The following is an 18532-nucleotide window of genomic DNA, read 5'->3' on the forward strand; positions in this document are numbered from 1 at the left end:
ACGGCCGGGGCCCGGGGAGGGCTCCGGACGCGGAGCCCCGAGCTCCGAGCGGCGCCTCGGACACGCCCCAGGGGCGGAGGAGGGCAGCATCTACGAGACGACCCCCCCCCCCCCCCCCCCCCCCCACGTCCGAGCGGCGCCAGGTCACACTCCAGACAGGCCTGGGAAGAGAAAAGCTCCGCCCGCCCCGCGGCGGACCGCCGGGACCAGGGCGCAGGCGCGGCCCGGGGCGGAAGCGGAAGCGGAAGCGGCAGGGCGGAGCCAGCCGCAGCAGAACTTCCGCTGGGCTCGGCTCCGCCCCCTCGGGGGCTCCCCGAACGACTGTGGGCTCCACCCCTATTCTTTGACGGCCCCCACGCGCGAGGGCGCGCCCTGCGCCCTCCGCCCCCCGCCCCGCAGCGCACCCCATCCCAAGCTCTTGGTGTACCCGACGTCTGCCCGCCTCTGCTCCCGCAGCGAGCCCCACCTCTCCGCCTCCGTCACTCCTTGCGTACCTCACCGCGTGCCCCACCCCAAACCCCCAGAGTACGCACCCCTCCCCGCCTCCCTAACCCCAGCGTACCCCACCCTTCCCCGCCCCCTACACCAAGCGTACCCGGCCCCTCCCCCACCTCTCTACCCCCCCCCCCCCCCCCCACGTACCCTGCTCCTCCACCAGTGACTGCTGCCTCCCTAATGGTCCCCCGCTCCCGACCTTCTAAGCTGTGCCCTTCTGACCCCTGCCCTGATCCCCCCCACACACCTCAGCCCACTCCGTGGTCCCCGCAGAGCCCCTGAAGGGTAGAGGGCCAGCCTTGGGGTGTGGTCCGGGCGGAGTCAAGGTGAGGTCACAGCGGGTGGGAGGAAGGAGGCAGGGAGAGCTGTGGGGCCCTTCGTTCTGCGGTCGTTCCTGGTCTTCTCTGTAGGTCCCCAGAGGTCGGCTGTCGGCTGGGGGCACATACCCCCCCCCCCCCCACTGGGCTGGAGCCAAGGTGGGAAACCTGGGTGCCGGGAGAGGGGACAGGCAGGGCACTGTAGCTGCTCCAGCCAGTAGCATGTGGGGGTGGGGGGGGGAATGGCAGGAGGAGCTGAGGGACCCAGGTCACCCACTAGCCTGAGGCCTACCCAGCACTGTCTGGCTGGTGGTGGTGGGAAGGTGAGCCCAGCAGAGCCTGATGCTTCCTCCATCTGCTTGGGGGCCCAGGGAGCCCGGGAGGTGCAGACAAGCAGGCCGAGGGGCTGGACATGGACAGCCGGAAGCATTTGGCTAATGCCTCGCTGGGGAAGAAGTCGGGGCTGCCGCTGCCCCAAGAGCTCGGGCAGCCCCCTCCCCCTGTGAGTGCGACCACGGCTTGGGGCCAGCCCGGCGCCCAGAGCGGAGGGCAACAGGTACTGCAGACTCAGGACTGGGTAAGCGGGACCCCAGAAGTGGCTTTGCAGGTGGGTTAGTCGCAGCGTGCGGTAGAAGGGGCTCCTCAAGCCTCACGGAGGGCCGAATCGCACCTGATGGGAGGCACACGGTGTCCGCTGGGCGGCCACCATACTGTCTGTTTCTGCTGGGCTTGTCGGAGGGGCCTGCCTCAGTCCGCCCCAGCATCGCACCCTGGGCCGAGAGGGCAGCCCCCCGACAGCCACCCTGTGAGCAGGCAGGCAGGCAGTCAGCGGGGTTTGTCCCCAAACCGTAACCAAAATGTCGCTGAAGCCTCTGCCTGTGATGGCCCCAAACTGGAGGCATCTGTCTGTCCCCGACCTCATGCCGAGCAGGTGAGCAGCTGCCTGCCAGGTTCCAGGAGCCATGACGGGGGCCAGGGCGCTGCCGCCCCAGCCCCAGGGGGTGCTTCAGGAGCAGAGGAGCCAGACCCCCCGGAGGTTCTGTGTGGCTGCCTGTGCGCCAGGGTCGGACTCAGCAGGGTGCTTGCCAGGTGTGACCGGCTCGGCAGTGTGGTGAGCGGGAGCCTGTCAGGCTGCGCACTTGGGTCTGTGTGCATGCGCACTTGCTGCGGTCGAAGGTTTACATAAAAAGTTGGCGGGAGAAGGGAAGCGGGCTCCCTTCCGGAGCTGCCGCCGTGGCCCCCACCCGAGTGCCTGTGAGGGTCCTGGGGGGCAGGCAGGCAGACCCCCCGGTGTGGGGCTGACTCTCAGGACGGGCTGTCCGGGACTTAAACACACAGACGTGTCACTGTCACGAGGAGGGCGTGACTTGGGAGCCTGCGTCCCGAATAGGCGGTGGGGATTTGGGGGCACACTGGCAGCTCCTGGGCAGAGGCCACCGCTCGAGTGTGAGGTTCAGAGAGGTGGGCGGGCAGGGGCCGAGGGGGCAGCAGCGGAGCGGGAAAGAACCGTCCAGCGGGAGGTGGCCAGGGGAGAGGGAGTTGGGCAGAGGCCAGAAGAGGGCACAGATCTATCTCTGCAGACCTCCAGCTTTCTGGTTTGGGGGCACTGCCTCCCACGTTGTCCTGCCCCTGCCCTCCTCTGCTTCAGCCCCTGGGGAACGTCAGCTGCCCACTGTGGTCTTGAGGGGCTACTCTGTGTCGATGTCTTGCCCGGTGTCCCTTCTCTTTGTTCCCCCAGTGTGGGGTGCTCTTCCTCCAGACCTTCCCATGCCAGCCTCCCAGGGAGCCTCCCGCCTGGCAGACGTCAGTCAGCCTCAGCACTCCTCTCGTCCCTGTGTCATCCCCTCCCGAGCCCCACAGAACCGCCTTCATCCGCAGGGGTCAGCACGGTCCCCGTCGCCCCACATGGTAATGACATGCCCACAAGAGGACATTGACCTCAAGTTGGGACCGAGGTCTAACGAGACTTCCCTGATGGAGGGTCTGCCGCCACCCAGCCTCTCCCCGAGGGCTGCGCCGGCTGACGCACGCCTGCTTCCCAACAATCTCGCTGAAGTGACCACCGAACAGAACGGGATGGGAGGGCTGGCCGACAGGAGTCACCTTGTGGTGGCGGATCACAGCTTGGGCAGAGAAGGAGGGTCCGCTCCGGGCTATGAGATGGGAGGCAGCAGAAACAGGTCGCTGCCCCAGCCCCCGAGCCCTAGTCCACACGTGCCCTGTGAAATAGAAGTAATGGCCAAGGGTACCGGGCATTTGAAGAAAACCTCTATGCCGCAGAAGGGCAGGACAGCTAGGGGAAAAAGGACCCAGAAGAGCCCCAGCAATAGCTGTGTCACCATCCTCACGGTGACCTGTGCCATCTTGGAAGAATTAGTCCTGCAGCCAAACGAGAGGGACGTGAACGCGTCGAGGTGACACCAGCAACAGGGGCGACGTGTGGTTGTGCCTGTTCGGTGCGGGAGAACGGACTGGGGCCCAAGCAAGTGGGGAGGGCACACAGCTGTGTGCAGAGCCCGCGTGCTTATCGACAGGCTGTAGGAGATGAATGAGTGGGAAAGGAATACGCCGAACGGGAAACAGGCGAACCTGTTGGAGAGAAACTTTAAAGCGCCCCAAAACATCACGGAGAAACTGACAGCAGGGAGACACCGGCACTGAGAGGCCTCCTTAGACATTTCACGCTTCAGCATCACCAGCGATAAGCGTGCTAAATGTTTGGGGTGCTGGCTGGCTCAGTCAGTGGAGCGTGCAAGTTTTCATCTTGGGGTTGTGAGTTCGAGCCCTGTGTTGGGTGTAGAGATTACTGAAACGGATAAAGTGAAATAATGCTAAAATAATATAAACTGAAATAATGCCTGCTCTTTTTCGGTACGACAAACTGGTCAAATGGAAAAATAAGCAAGAGTAGGTTCAGCCCTAGCAGACGTGAAATCATATTGCAAAGCGTTGGTTATCAAAGCAGTGGAGTCCTGGCGTGTGAAGCATGGTTATCAGAACCAACTAGAAAGTCTGGAAATTGACTCAAATGCCCACAGACACCTAGTGTAGGGTTAAGATGGTGTCTCAAATCGGTGGGGAAGATGGGCTTTACGCTGAATCAGGCTTGGCAGTGGCGTAGCTCTCCGGAAGACGGACAGTTGTGGCCGCGCCTCATCCAACACCAGGGGCGTAGGACGGCCTCTCTAACCTAGCCTCAAAGTCCCGGAGCCGTGAAAGAAACAACGGTTACACGTGACCACATGTGGAAAACCGACAAAACTGAGGGGGGTAAAATGCACACCAGGAACAAAGGCAGAGATGGCTGATGGATGCGCCATGACACTCGGTGAGAATGGGTGGGGGCGGTCTTGTCCTTGCTCGGCACCAGGAACGCTGGGTTTACACAAGTGAAAGAATGAACCCAGACTGTCGCCTAACACCGCATGCAAAAGTTAACTCAAAGTGGATCACACACCTACAACCGCAAAACTCCTAGGAGAAGACGGGAAAGCTTCATGTTGGACTTGGCAGTGATTTCTTGGATGCCAACAGCTCCAGCAACAAAAGTAGAAATAGCTAAATTAGGCTTCATCAAAATTAAAACCTTTTGGTCATCAGAGGACACGGAAAAGTCAACCTGTGGAATGGGAGAACATTTGCAAAGCATATATCTGATAAAGGATGAATGTCTAGAACGTCCAGAATGCATCATGAACTGCTGAAACTCTAAACAGAGCAACGACCTGAAGCAAAAACGGGCAAAGGGCCTGGACACTTCTCCAAAGTTATACCGATGGTCAAGAAAGATGTAAAAAGCGCCCAACATCATCAGCCCTGGGCCGGCAGTGGAAAGGAAAACCACAGCACACAGCTCGTCACGCCCGCGAGGATGGCTACCGCCAGAAGAAAAGAAAGGAGTACCGGCGAGGTTGTGGGGAGATCGGAGCCCTGTGCGTGCTGGCGGGAGTGTGGAGTGGCGCGGCCACCGTGGAAGCAGTGTGGAGTCCCTCACGAGACGAGGCGTAGAACTACCCTGCAATCCAGCAAGCCCCGCTCTGGGCATGAATCCAAAAGAACCAAAAAGCAGGGACTCTAGCACACCCGTGTTCGCGGCGGCGTGATTCACACTTGCCACGAGGCGGAAGCAGCCTGGGCGTCCGTCCACGGGTGCATGCGAGGTATACTACCACGGAACGTTACTCAGCCAGATGTTACCATGTGGACGAACCAGCAAGACGTTATGCTTCAGACACGGGAGGACAGACACCGCGTGATCCACATGTTTGAGGTCCCTAGAGTGGTCAGACTCCCGGAGACAGAAAATAGGATGGGGGTGGGGAGTGAGTGGCGACGGACGGTGCTGGTGGGCTGGATGTGCTTCATGACGCTGCACCGTGCGCCGTAGGTGATGATGTTTGTGTGTCATTTACCACACAGAAGAAGAAAACGTAGACAGGAAGAAAGGGGAGCACAGGCAGCTGCTCGAGGCCCTGGAAGGAAGTGCTGGTGAGCAACGCGCAAGTAACCAGCAGGCGGGCGGGCGCTCGAGAGCAGCGTGAGCCTGATGGAAGTTCTGGAAGGTCTGGAGAGAGACGGAGCGAGGCTGCCTGGGTCTTGGAGCCCCACCAGCTGCCCCTGCGGGGCCGGGGCCAGTCTGCACTGGACACTGAGGTCGGGAGATAACAGGAGCTGTCCCCAGGCCCTTCCTGCCCTGACTCCCAGCAGCTGGCAGAGGCACCAGGGGCGAGGCCCGAGGGACAGAGGCCAGACAGCAGCAACCTGCTCAGAAACCCAGTTGTCAGAACAGAGGGCTTCTTGCAGAGACGGGAGCTCCAGAGGCCAGAAAGAAAGGGAAAGGTTGGGGTGTCGGGCTCGTCGGTCAAGCATCTAACTCTGACACGCTGCACACAGCAGAGAATTGCCTTTTCCTCCCGTTGGACTTTAGGGAGTCAACACGTAACAGCGCCCTCATCCCTCCTGAAGCCCTGACACAGGGCAAGAGTGGTGCTTGAGAAGGAGATGCCCCTGGGTCGGAGCCCCAGAGCGGCGGGAGCAGCCCAGGAGGAAAGTGGGAGGCAGCAGGTGACCAAGAGCTGACAGATGTCACAGTCACCTCTCTGCTGACGCCGTGCCCGACAGGCCGTGCCCCTTCTGCCGAGCTGCAAGCAACAGCTGGCGAGGACTCCGAGGCAAGAGGGCCAGGCGGTTCGGGGAGCAGAAAGCTTCCAAAGTGTTCACGTGAAACCCTGGGATCTGGAAGAGAGACACTCCCTTCTGTATAACTTGGAAAGGGTTCTGTTTTTTGTTTTTTTTTTTTTAATTTTTTTTTTAACGTTTATTTGTTTTTGAGACAGAGAGAGACACAGCATGAACAGGGGAGGGGCAGAGAGAGAGGGAGACACAGAATCGGAAGCAGGCTCCAGGCTCCAAGCCATCAGCCCAGAGCCCGATGTGGGGCTCGAACCCGCGGACCGCGAGATTGTGAACTGAGCTGAAGTCGGACGCTTAACCGACTGAGCCACCCAGGCGCCCCAAGGGTTCTGTTTTTTTAAAAATACACTTTCAGCAAATCATACAGAGCTCTTAATAAACAACAGAATTGAAATGTTTGGCAGAAGGGTTGGAATATGAAATTGAGGAAATCACCTGGAAAATCAGAGAGAGAGGTGGGAAGCGGGAGAGGAGAGGAGAAGCCGAGGAGCCTTCCAGAAAGACCCGCATGCAGCTGAAAGGGAGTGAGGGCGGCGGCGGAAAGGCTGGGCCTGCGGCGCAGTGCTCGCGGGAAGGGCAGTTAGCGGTGAAACCTCACAGCGTTATTAAGCAAAGGTGAAAGCTGATCATCTGAATTTGCGTCACCTGAATTAACTCTTAAAAACCTGAAGACGGCAGGGGCGCCTGGGTGGCTCAGTCGGTTAAGCGTCCGACTTCGGCTCAGGTCACGATCTCGCGGTATGTGAGTTCGAGCCCCGCGTCGGGCTCTGTGCTGATTGCTCAGAGCCTGGAGCCTGTTTCAGATTCTGTGTCACCCTCTCTCTCTGCCCCTCCCCCGTTCATGCTCTGTCTCTCTCTGTCTCAAAAATAAATAAACGTTAAAAAAAAATTAAAAAAAAAAAAAAAAACCTGAAGACGGCAAAGAAAAGTCTAAAGTTGTCCCAGAAATTCCCCAAATGAAGAGCGTAAGGGTGGGCAGTCCCCAGCGATTAGGAAAGGAGCTCTCCCCGGCGGTGAGGTTGAAAGCGTAGAAGCCACTTGTGCGTACAGAGCAGGCTGCACCCTGACGCCAGTGCCGCGGGAGAGCAGGGCTGGGACTAGGGCAGGCGGAGTGATGGGCCCATCCGACTGTGGCGCAGGTGGAGAGCTCCTGAATGCGGGGTAGGTAAAGCCAGCAGCATCGGAAAGACCAGCCTTCGCGACCGTGATGCCTCCCAGGCTTCCACCCTCCAGGAGACTAGGGACTTTGTGTCCTCACAGCCCTGCGCCCAGTGCCTAGGATGGTGTGTGTGTGTGTGGGGGGGGGGGGCGGCAGAGTAGGTGCAAGATGACTACGTATTGAGTAAACACAGTTGTGTATGTACAAAAAATACCGTACCCCAAGGACAAAGGAATCTAGAAACCCATTTGGTAAAATGGTCTACGTTAACCGAGAAGGAAGACCGTGGGATTACTTCAGTAGATGCTGAAAAACAAATTCCACTACCTTTTCTTTAAAACAAAACAAATATGACAATTAACAATTTTGTAAAATTGAAGTGTCATGAGTACGCGGGGAAGAGCTGCTGATTCTTAGTAAGGTAGGGAGAGGTGGATAGGTCTATAACCCGCTAAAGCACGGCTATCAAGAGCCCTGAGTGGTCGTCACCAGAAGTGTTTCTCACAGGCGCGGGCAGCAGGCAGGAACACAGGGCATCACCGTGACGACGGACACACCGGGAGCCCGGCCCGTATGGAAGTCAGGCAAATGAAAGCCATAAATACCTGAAAAGAAAAGACGAAGCGGTCACTCTCTGCAGCTAACCCGTTGCCTATCTAGGAAATCCGTGCAAGCCCCTTAAGAGAAAAGGCCACTGGTAAAAGAGGAAGCTTGGATACGTGATCTCCGTCGAAAACTTAATGGCTTTTCCGCATACTAAAGATGACCAACCAGAAAACGTAAGCGGGAAAAAGGAGGCCTTCCCTTTAACAACAGAAACTGCAAAGCCCCTGGGAATGAGTCCGTTCTTGGGATGAGTCCTGTGGCACGAGACTGAGTAGCGCAGAGGATACCTAACGGGAAGCTTTACCGCCTCATTTGACGGGAAGAGTTAATGTTTTGAACCTGCCACGTTCCCCCAAGATAACTAACTCGGTGCAATACTATTAAAAAAAAGGAAAAAGCTATCCATGAATCTTGAAAAATTTACCCTAAATGTACCTATGTTTCCACTCATGTGTTAGTTACCTGTTGCCGTGTAGCCAGCGTCCCTAAGACTTAGCAGCTTAAAACAACAATAAACATGTTTGTCCCAGTTTCTATAGGTCAGGGACTTGGGAACTGCTTAGCTGGGTGGCTTTGGCTCTGGTTACAGGCGAGACGTCAGAGCCATCGTCATCTGAAAGTTGAATAAGCCTGGAGAATCCACTTCCACAGTGGCTCATTCGCATGGCTGGTGAGTCAGTGCTGGCCGTGGGCAGGAGGTCTCAGCTCCTCACCATGTGCCCTCTTCCTGGGGCTGCTCGAGTCCTCGTGTCCCGAGGCTGGCTTCCCCCAGAGCGGATGGCTCAGGAGAGAACAAGGAGGAAGCTTCAGCGTCTTAGGACTGCCTTGGACTCACACTCCATCGTGTCTACGACTTCCTGTTGGATACGAGGTCACCACTACGTAACGTGGCAGGGAGGACACAGGGCCTGAGCACCAGGGGCACAAATCTCTGGATGCCACCGTGGAGGCTGGCTAACACGGGCCGTCTAACGTAGTCACGTGCCCCGCAAACCAAGAGCAGGAGGAATGAGGGGAGTCTGTACCAAGAGGCGCCATAGTGCGGCTGCAGGGCACCAGGGGCAAAGATAAGATGTCAGGAACGATCAAAGAGGAGACAGAGTCCGGAAGGGAGTGACAGCCTGGCATTAACAATATAGAAGCTTGACTCGGCGGAGCACATAACCGTCAATCTGGAATTTCGTGCCCAGCAAAAGCAATCTTTTAAGAAGAGGGGAAAATAAATAAATAAAAGGGTAGGCAAAATAGGAGAAAACAAATTTGCCCCGGCAGGACCTCACCCCAGTTGTGAAGAACAGAGCTCACAGAGCGGGAAGGTGATCTCAGACGGGAGGGGGTGCCAAGAAGCAAGAGACTCGCGGTGGGCGGATGTGCGCCCATGACGGCGCGAGCGTCAGGACGGCATCTGCAAGTGGCGCTGTGTCTTCGGAAGGCCCTGCGGTGTCCCCCCCGATGGGCCCATCCGTGAGCTTAGGGTTCGGTGAGTTTGCGTGTGGGCGGTGAGTACACCGAGGGAGGGACAAGACAAAGCACGAGGTCCGGCAGCAGGTGTAATCGCCGATGTCGGTCCGGTCGATGGACGATGGACACACGGGGACCAGACGCCCCACTCACAAGGCAGCCATTGTCAGATGGATTAAAAACAACCCGGTCCCTCAATGTGCGCATGAATGTGCATGGAGAGAAACGTGGGAACGTTCCAACCAAGTGGGACGGGGACCTCCCACGCACAGTCTCCCATCTGTTCGCGGCCTGCTTTGGTGCCAAACTGCCTTTCGGCCTGGAGTTAGAGCGGGTGGGTGCCTCTCCACGTGGCAGCAGGGTGACCCGGCAGACATGCTCGTGAGTGAAGGAAGCAAGTGGTGCCGTATGTGCGCAGCGTGGCTTCCTTTATTCAGGGTTCAGAAATGTGCATACATCACTGCATAGTAAAGATACTATTTGAAAAAATAAAGATGTTTTTTTGCAAATTTACTTGGAAAAGAAACCAGACGCGAATTTTGAAACAGAAGAGCAGGCACCGCTTGTCTGCTCTAAGCTCCAGCAATTAAAATTGTACGCGTTGGGACAGACAGACCGTGCAAGTGGTCCACGATCCAGTGCCAACAGTCTGGAAACGGGCCCCTGTGTAAGTCTGGGGATTTGATCTGTGCTTCGCACGGATTGCAGAACAGTGAGGAAACAGACTTTCCCACGAATGGTGTCGGGGTAACTGGCTGCCCATTGAGGAGATCATAAGGTAGACTCCTCACGTGTCCTCAAACGCACACCAAGCGTTAGGACCAAACCACGGATGTGCTAGGAGGGTGTGTGAGAGCATTGTCAGAATCTCACGGAGGGGCGCCTGGGTGGCTCAGTCGGTTGGGTATCTGACTTTAGATCAGGTCGTGATCTTAAGGATCACGTGAGTTCGAGCCCCACGTCGGGCTCTGTGCTGACAGCTCAGAGCCTGGAGCCTGCTTCGGATTCTGTGTTCCCTCTTTCTCTGCCCCTCCCCAGCTCTCTCTCTCTCTTCTCTCTCTCCCTCTCGGTCTCAAAAGTAAATAAACATTAAAAATTTAAAAAAAAAATCTCTCAGTGGGAAATTCCTCCCTGGGGCCATGCACAGAACCCACGAGGGGAAATGCTGACAAACCTGACTGCAGGTTTTCAAGGCTTCGAAGACACACATTCTAAGACGTCTGGAAGGATTGCCTGTGGCACGTGTGACATTCCCAACCAGAGTCCACAGAGAGGCGCTTCGCAGCAGCAGGAGAGCCGTGTCCAGAACTGGGTAGGAGAGCGTCTGAAGTACGTGGACTTACAGTTCTTGGTAGGAGGAGATGGGCCGACATGACGGGGACCGTGCCTGGGGCGGGGGGACTCAAGTCGCTCTGTCCTGCTGGGTTTTCAGAAAGCCAGCTGGTGATAATTGTCCCCTGTGGACTTATTCATTAATCTTTGCTCCTTCTGCCTTTAACTTGCAGTGAATTTCTTTTGTTGTTCTTTTCCTAGCTTCTTGAATTTCCTGCTTTGCAATCTGGTCTGTGGCTTTTTTTCTAACTTTCCAGCATTTAAAACTTCATCTTCACAGGACAGGAGTGCACCCTGGATCCTCGCTCGTTTCTAAGTGAGTCGGCATATAGTACGGATTTTCCTTTTCACCCGGGTGGATGAGAAGGGTGTTTTGGAAAGCCCACGCCAATATGCCTCTGCCATTAATTGTTCATTGCGTTGTGTGGCTTTGCGCTCGCCTACTGTGACCCGTACGAGTCCCGTGCTGGCGCATCTGCTTTGTCGGTGGCCTGAAACCAGGCTGATGTGTGCGGTGCTCCACTTGTTGGGTGAGAGCGTGCGTGGTTCTCTGTGGGTCAAAGTCATGCGCGCGTGTTCCGTGACTATTAGATCACTCGTCTTAATTACCGAAGTCTTTATTTTTAAGATTTTGTGCTACTTTTATTAACGCACACGCACGTGTAATTTGGAACAAGAGCCCTGCCCCAGCCCTTGGGGTCGCAAGTGGCACTGCCCTGTACCCACTCTTCCAGCTCTCGTGGCTGCTCCCACAGTTTTAACGAGCATGTGGGCACTGCTGCTTCTCGATTCCTCACTTTCTGATTCTGTTGCCTCCCAGAGACTGAGGGTACGGCACCGCCCCCCCCCCCCGCCCCCACTGTGTGGTTTCAGGCTTTTTCCCTAAATCCGCTTGCAGTGTGTGCTGTCCAGTGACTATGCGGGCTTCACCCACGTAGCACATCCACTGAGCACAGAGCACCATGACCAGCAGGTACACACACACACACACACACACACACACACACACACAGTGCTTTGTTTCTCCCTGGAGTTAATCGTGGCACACACACCCCTCATCTGCTACGCACAGGTTATTAATCCTTCAAATACTTCCCACATATACCCTGACACATCAGGCCGGGCCCCTCAGGGTGGCTGCATAGTGCTGTCTCCCTCTGTCCCTCCCAGTGCTACCTGTGACCTGAGAATCGGCCTCCCTGAATTGTGATTCCAGGATTGGGGATCCTGTCTTCACTATGCACACTCTCCTTGGGGACCCCAGCCACATCCAGAAGCTGCCGTGCCTGTGCCAATGAAGCTCGCTCCTCCTCAGAGCCCCAGGCATGTGGACAAGTGCCCGTGGCCGCTCCGGAGTCCCACAGGCCGCGCTTGGGGGAAGTCCGGAGGCCAGCTCTGTTCCCAGGGGAGGCTGCTCGTCTGGGGCGCCCCGCCAGCCCCTCCTCTGCAGGACCCCTGTTCCTGGGCCCTCAGACTCCCCACTCACTGGTTTGCTCCCTTGTTTCGGTGGACTGCCTCATCGAACAGCTGCCCAGAAGGGTCCAGAAGATGTTTGAGTCCTCGACTGTAAAGTTGTTAAGCTGTCTTTCTTCTGCCTCCACACTTGCATGACATTTCTCAGTGGGAAGTCCTCCTTTCAGGATCTGTGAGGCTGCCCAGTGCCCTAGACGGTTCGGGCCTCAGGTCCTTTGTATGTGCCCTGCCTTTCAGTCTCTGCGACTTTCTGAGCCCTTCCTCCACCGCCGCTGTTCTGATGGCACAGCTCTAACCCTGGTGCAGGTCGGTCTCCTCTCGTCCTGTGTGAGCCCTTCCAGCCTGGAGCCCCGTTCCTCTCGACTCTGGAAGTGCGTGCGTGCACCCTTTCTTGTGGCACTCTCCTCCCGAACCTTTGATTCACTGGATGTTGGCCTACACGGATGATCTGGTTTCCTCGTGATTTGTTACCTGGTTATGATCTCTTCGTTTTTGTTTTTTTAATCTTTTTTTTCTTTTAAGTTTATTTATTTTGAGAGAGAAAGAGAGTGTGCACACATGCACGTGTGTGCAGAGAAGGGACAGAGAGGGAGAGAGAGAATCCCAAGCAGACTCCCCACTGTCAGCACAGAGCCCGACTTGGGACTCCATCCCATGAACTGTGAGATCGTGACCTGAGCCCAAACCAAGAGTTGGACGCTTAACCGACTGAGCCCCCAGGTGCCGGGTTTTTGGCGTCTTGCCGGTCCTGATTATCAGTCGCATTTGCCATAACGACGCTCTGTAACGATTTCCTTGATCCACAGCGCGAACCCTCGCTCTCCACTCGGGGGTCTGAGGTCAGCAGGACCTGTGTGTCCTCTGCTTGCCTCCCAGTGTCAGGGGTCCCCCTGGGGGCGCCGCACTCACAGCCGGTGGTGGGGACCCAAGGGGCGCCCTGGAGCACACAGGCATCCTCAGAGCAGGTGCTCTGCTGCGGACCTGCCCCCCCCCCACCCCCATCCTGGGGCAGCAGACCCTGGCAGGAACCGCCAAAGTGCTGTGGCCACAGGGAGGGAGGGGCAGCACCACCTGTCTGAGCCACGCCACATTTGCGCTGAGCTCCGCTTGCTGTCTGAGTGGTTCTTTCCCACACTCCGTCTTCCTCTTCCAGAACAAGGAGGGGGGGCTCTTTCCTGTCCCCCAGTTTCTCCTTATGATCACTCCAGAGGGACTTGAGAGGCAGCGGCCCACCTGTGGGTCCCATCTCTCTTGAGGCTCCCGCGGGCCAGCTCGGGAGCCCCGCCCCCCCCCCTCCGCCGCCTCCCACCTCCAGGCACCAGTGGGGAGGGCCGGGGCCTTGGCTGTGCGGACTTCGCCGTCCAGGGGCCGACCCTCGAGCAGGAAAGCAGGCAGGTGGTGGGGCCGGGGCCCCAGGGGGCCTGAGGCCGCAGCAGCGCGGACACCCGGAGGCTGAGCCCGAGCCCGGGGAGGAGCGAGCAGACTGCACCTCGGGCGCGCGAGGTGAGGGGCAGAGGGTCGGCGGCCCGCAGGTGTGGCCCGCGCCCACCGCCTCCGTGTCCCCGCAGGTGTGCCAGCCGGCCGAGAGCGGGCGCCAGAGCCACCGCTGGAGCGTCAGCATCGACGAGCGCCGGCGACTGGCCGTGCAGGGCGGCCGGGAGAGGCCGGGGACCGCCGGGCCCCCCTCCCACTCCAGGGTGTGTCGGGGGGGGGGCGCGGGGCGGCAGCGGCGGGGCGGGGGGACGGGAGGGGGCGGGAGGCGCGGGGCGGCGGTGGGGAGGGGACTGCAGGGGGTGGGCGGCGCGGGGCGCGAGACAGCCCTTGCCCAGAGACTCCTCTCCCTGGCTCGCCCCGCCCCCTGATCCCGCGGTTGCCCTCAGGACCTCTCGCGGCTCGTGGCCCAGCTGGTGTCCGAGGACGTGGACAAGGACGTGCTCCTCCCCCACGCTCCGAGGCCCTCGGAGGCCGCCAACGCCTTCCAAGCCTTCCTGGCCCCGAGCGCGCCCTTCTGGCAGACCGTGACTTTGGAGGCGCAGGTCTCGAGGTCCCCGCCCTCCTAAGAGCCCAGTGTCTCAGCCCAGTGTCTGTCTTTCAGCGCCTTTCCTGGGGGGCACGGGGAGGGGGGTGGCGGCGGCTGAGCTCTCTTCACACCCCACCAGGGGCTCATGAGTCTTCAGATGGGAGAACAGGTCCTCCTGGACCCTCTGGCTGCCCGAGGCCTTGGAGGCCATCTGTGGGAGGGGTGCCTTGCCCCAGCCCAGCCTCCAGGAGGCCACAGGGAGGGGCCTGGGGGATAGGGCATAGTGGGGCCTTCCAGGATAGCCCCCCACACCTTCCTGGGTCAAGCAGCTGCGAGTGGCTCCAGGGCAGGGGGGGTTGGGACGCGGAGTGGGGCATGTTGCCCTCACAGGCCCCACGTACAGAGCCTGGTCATGACCAAGTCCTCTGCCCAGCCCTGTCCTCCAGGAGGGTGGCATTTAAGGTCATGAACTGCTGGGTACTGATGCCACCCAGTTTGGGGACACCAGGTCTTATGTTGGGCCCTGTTCCCCCCGAAGGCCCAAAGGGGCACACGTAACCCTGGGGGAGCAAACACGGACCGGGTGCTGAACACAGAGGAAGGCTTCCTGGAGGAGGTGGTGCCTCCCCACCTCCATACAGTGCTTGGTGGGCACAGGACCCGGGGTGACCATGAAGAGCTGGCCCTGGACCCACTGTGGTCCGCTTCTGGAGGTTGGGGGGGGGGTGGGCAGTCCTGAGCCGGGGGTGACGAGGCAGAACCACATTCAGAGAGATCAAGCTGGAGAGGGCAGGAAGGAGGGAAGTGACCGCAGGCTCCCAGCCCTCGGGGGCACCGGACAGACAACAGTGGGTGGTGGGCACCATCCCCTGGATTTGGTGATGGACTCCCGGGCTGACCGGGCTTCTGTGTGGGGGCAGCTGGGGGGAGGGGACTGTGGACAAGATGAGGTGAAGAACCCCAGGCCTGGGCTCTGCACACACCGGCCTCCCTCCCGGAGCGTCCTGCCCCGATGCTGCTACCCCACAGGACCCTGGGGTGAGGTCTAGGCAGGGCCTGGGGGACATCGTTATCCCCTCCCCCTCCTCCCTAGGGACCTCCGATGACGTGGTGGGGGGTGGGTGTCAGGCGCCAGGCTCCATGCTGGGCAGGAAGACCCCCACCCCCACCAGTGCTCACGGTCCAGAGTGGGAGCTGAAGTGTCAACAGCTAGGACAGAGTGACACGTACTTCGATGTTCTTTGCCGCCCAGTGACTTTAAAGGACTCCCATGTTGTCACTAGAGAGCCAGCGGTTCACTGGGCTGAGCTACCAGCTCTGGTCTTGCCTGGGGAGCCTCTCAAGGCTGCAGTCAGCGGGTGGTGGGTCCAGGATGCTGGAAGAGCCAGCCTTTTGCCTTCCAGGTGGTGTCAGGGCCTCTCCCCTGCATGAGGTCTCCCCAGCTGGGAGCCAGGCACCCCACACTCCCCACCACAGTGGCGGAGCAGAGAGGTTGGGCGGCGGGGCAGGTGGGGACCTTCCCCAGGAGAGCGGGGCCCAGGACAGGGGTCACTCACCACCTGCAGACGGTTTTGCTGTCACTGGGACCGTTGGTTCCTACGGCCGCCCTGACAGACGGCCACAGACTTCACGTCCTCAAGCAGACGCAGGGACTGTGAGGTCTGCAGAGGCCAAAGCAGATCTCAGCCTGGGTGCGGGCAGGGCTGCCTTCCCTTCCGGAGGTCTTGGAGAGAATCTGTCTGGCCTTCTGCAGCTTCTAGAAGCTGCCTGCAACCCTTGGCCCGTGGCCCTTTCCTCCACCTTCAAAGCCAGCAGCATAGCGTCCCTCTGTCCCTGCCGCACGTCTTCTCGGGGGCTTCTACGTCTTCCAACTTCAGGCCCCCGTGCTGATGTCGGGCCCCCGGTCCTGCGGCTACTCTGAAGTCCTGGCTTGGCAGTCCCAGCCCCCCCTCCACCACCCCGCTCCGTGGAACCTGGCATATGCAGGATCAAGGCGAGGACGCGGATAGGCACGCGTGCTGGTTCAGGGTGAGGACGCGGACATCTTTTGGGGGGCGCTCTGCTTTCCACAGGCGGCCCTGGCATCAAGTGGGCAGAACCGGAGTGCTGTTTCAATCCCGCAGAGCACAGAACCCCCCTGCAACCAAGAATGACGGGGCCCCAGGTGTCCACAGTGCCCCGGCCGAGCGTCCCTGGGAGGCAGGGGGGTCCATCCAGCAGTGGTGCACGGCAGTAGGATGAGCGGGGAGGGAGAGTCCTGGGGCGGCATCCGTCTGGTGAGGGCATCCCCCGGGCCCCCCTGAGGGACAGCGCAGTGCTCCCCCCGTATGTCCACTCTTACCGGCTCCTTCCCTTCCTTTCAGCCAGGCGGGCGTCTCTTCCAGCTCCAGTAGCAACAATGCGTCCCTCCCAGGACTCACGGGGAACCCCCCAGGTGGTGGGCCATCAGGGAACACCTCTGAGTTAGGGAAGACCTTTGGAGACATCCCTGGGCTGAGGGCATTGGGGTGCTCTGGCGGCAGGGGGGGACAGTGTCCCACACGCAGGCTTGCCCGTGCTGACCACATGGTGTCCTAGCACCTGTCTGTGCTCACGAGGCAGGCCAGCTTGGGACAGAGAGCAGAGGCTGCTGTGGACGTGCCAGGTGGGAAGGGGGGGAACTTGCAGTGCCCCAGAACTGCTGTGTGCCCGGGACGTGTTGCTCGTGTCCTCCCAGGGCCAGCATTGCCCCTGCTGAGAAAAAGGACTTCGTTGGCTTTGCAAGAGCACGTGTGTTCACTGTTGAACAACCTGAGGATAAAGTTTTAAAATCTCACCCACAATTTCATCAAGATAAAGCCATTGATGTCAGGTGAAGGTCACCCGGGGGTTTCTAGAGGCCTAGGCAGAGGGCACGTGGGAATAGAGAGCTCCCCCTTGAAGATTAAAAAAAAAATTAATTTAAAGGGAAAACATGATTGCTGAATTAGATGCGTCTTCACCCCAAGTTTAAAAGCTTCTCCTAAGTTTATTTTTAGAAATTGCAAAAATCAAGAGCCAGCGTCACGTGGCTTTGGCAGCGGGCTCCCCTCAGACAGCGCTGGCTGACGTCTGACTTCCAGTGCTGCGGAGCGGGCCCTGCCCCCGCTGGGGGCTGGCGGGGGTCTCAGGTCTACACCAGCCTGAGCTCACCACCCCCACGTGGCCACTCAGGCTTTGTTTGGGTTCTGTCCTCATTGACTGCATTTAAGGTCCGGGTTTATGTGTCTGAAGACCTTTATTTCTTGGATTCTTCTAGGTTTACAGAGGTTTTCCTGAGGCCCTTAGACCCGCACCAGAGCTGGCTGGGGACCCTTCCTTCCTGTCTTGGGTGACACCGTCTTTCCCTCAGGGCTGGGTCTTCCCGCTCTGAGTGTCACTGCAGAAGTGAGGGTCAACCTGGCTTTCTGTCCGTGTCTGCTGTGTCTGCGATCTGTGCTTCCCGATAAACAGTTCTACTGACCCCTGACGGCCGGGTTCAGGCGCGGTAGGCCTCAGTGTGGATCCTGCTGAGCACGGCCTGCAGGCCCCTTGTCACTCCGGGACACCGATCTCTGCGCCCCCTCCGAGCCCTCTGCCACTGGAGCCTCTGCATCTTCTCAGCCCCCACCGGGTGCCACCGCCAGGGGTCCCCCGAAGAAAGGTCACTCCGAGCCCTCCAGTGGCGAAGCCTGCGCCCCGTGGGCCCTGAGGGGTGCCGCACCTGCGCAGGGCTAAGGGTCCCTCCTTCCCAACGTCCTGACCTCTCTCAACAATTGTCCCCCCCACCCTCTTCAGGACACGTGACCTCATCGTGTATTATCATCCCTGCCTTCCTCCCCACTGGGCTGTGTGCTCTCCGAGAGCAGAGATCGTGTGTCCTTACCCCCTGCCCCCCCCCCCCCGCCCATCTAAACTGTGGCACCAAGCAGACGTCCCACAAGTAACGGTAGAACAAATAAATTCTTGTTTCCGTTGCTTTGTCTTGCCCGCAGATGGTCTCCAGCCTTTGCCCCATCGGTAATCTGACGTCGTGCCCCGTGCTGCTTCAGACTTATTCCAGAATGCTGTGATTGTGAGGAAGCGAGTTTCCTCGGCTGTTAATCTTGCTTCTAGTCTGCTTTTTTGTCATCCACTACTTGGGCTTCTGATTAGTGATCGCACGTTTCTCTCACGTTCGTTCGTGACTGGTGGCACTCCTGGGGAGTCGTCTTCTGCTTCAGGAGCATTCTCTACGGGGTTTGCGCTGGCCCCTCGCCTCCTCCCTCCCTCTTCCAGTTTCTCTGTTGTTGGATGTGTGGACTTAGCCGCACAGAACATCCCTGTGAATGTCTGTTTGCACTGCTAACTAATGGATGAATTCATAGAATTTCTGCAATTGACATTGAATTTCTGCAATTTACCCGGGATCTGTCGACCGCCTCAGGGCTGGTTTAGGGCAGGGCGCTGGATGTTAGTCTGGAAAGGGGAGAAAGCTGC

General features: G+C 58.9%; 1 protein-coding gene across 1 annotated transcript; it reads left to right on the forward strand.

The window, feature by feature from the left end:
• The first annotated feature begins 239 nt into the window (after nt 1-239).
• TEX22 (testis expressed 22) lies at nt 240-18126 on the forward strand. The gene is made up of 4 exons (XM_047861290.1): nt 240-1389; nt 13605-13733; nt 13917-14072; nt 18049-18126. Exons 1-4 carry the CDS (start codon nt 1225-1227, stop codon nt 18124-18126), a joined length of 528 nt encoding a protein of 175 aa, XP_047717246.1. The 5' UTR covers nt 240-1224.
• The last annotated feature ends 406 nt before the right edge of the window (nt 18127-18532 follow it).

This window comes from Prionailurus viverrinus, chromosome B3 (genome assembly GCF_022837055.1).
Source record: "Prionailurus viverrinus isolate Anna chromosome B3, UM_Priviv_1.0, whole genome shotgun sequence".
Taxonomy (NCBI): domain Eukaryota; kingdom Metazoa; phylum Chordata; class Mammalia; order Carnivora; family Felidae; genus Prionailurus; species Prionailurus viverrinus.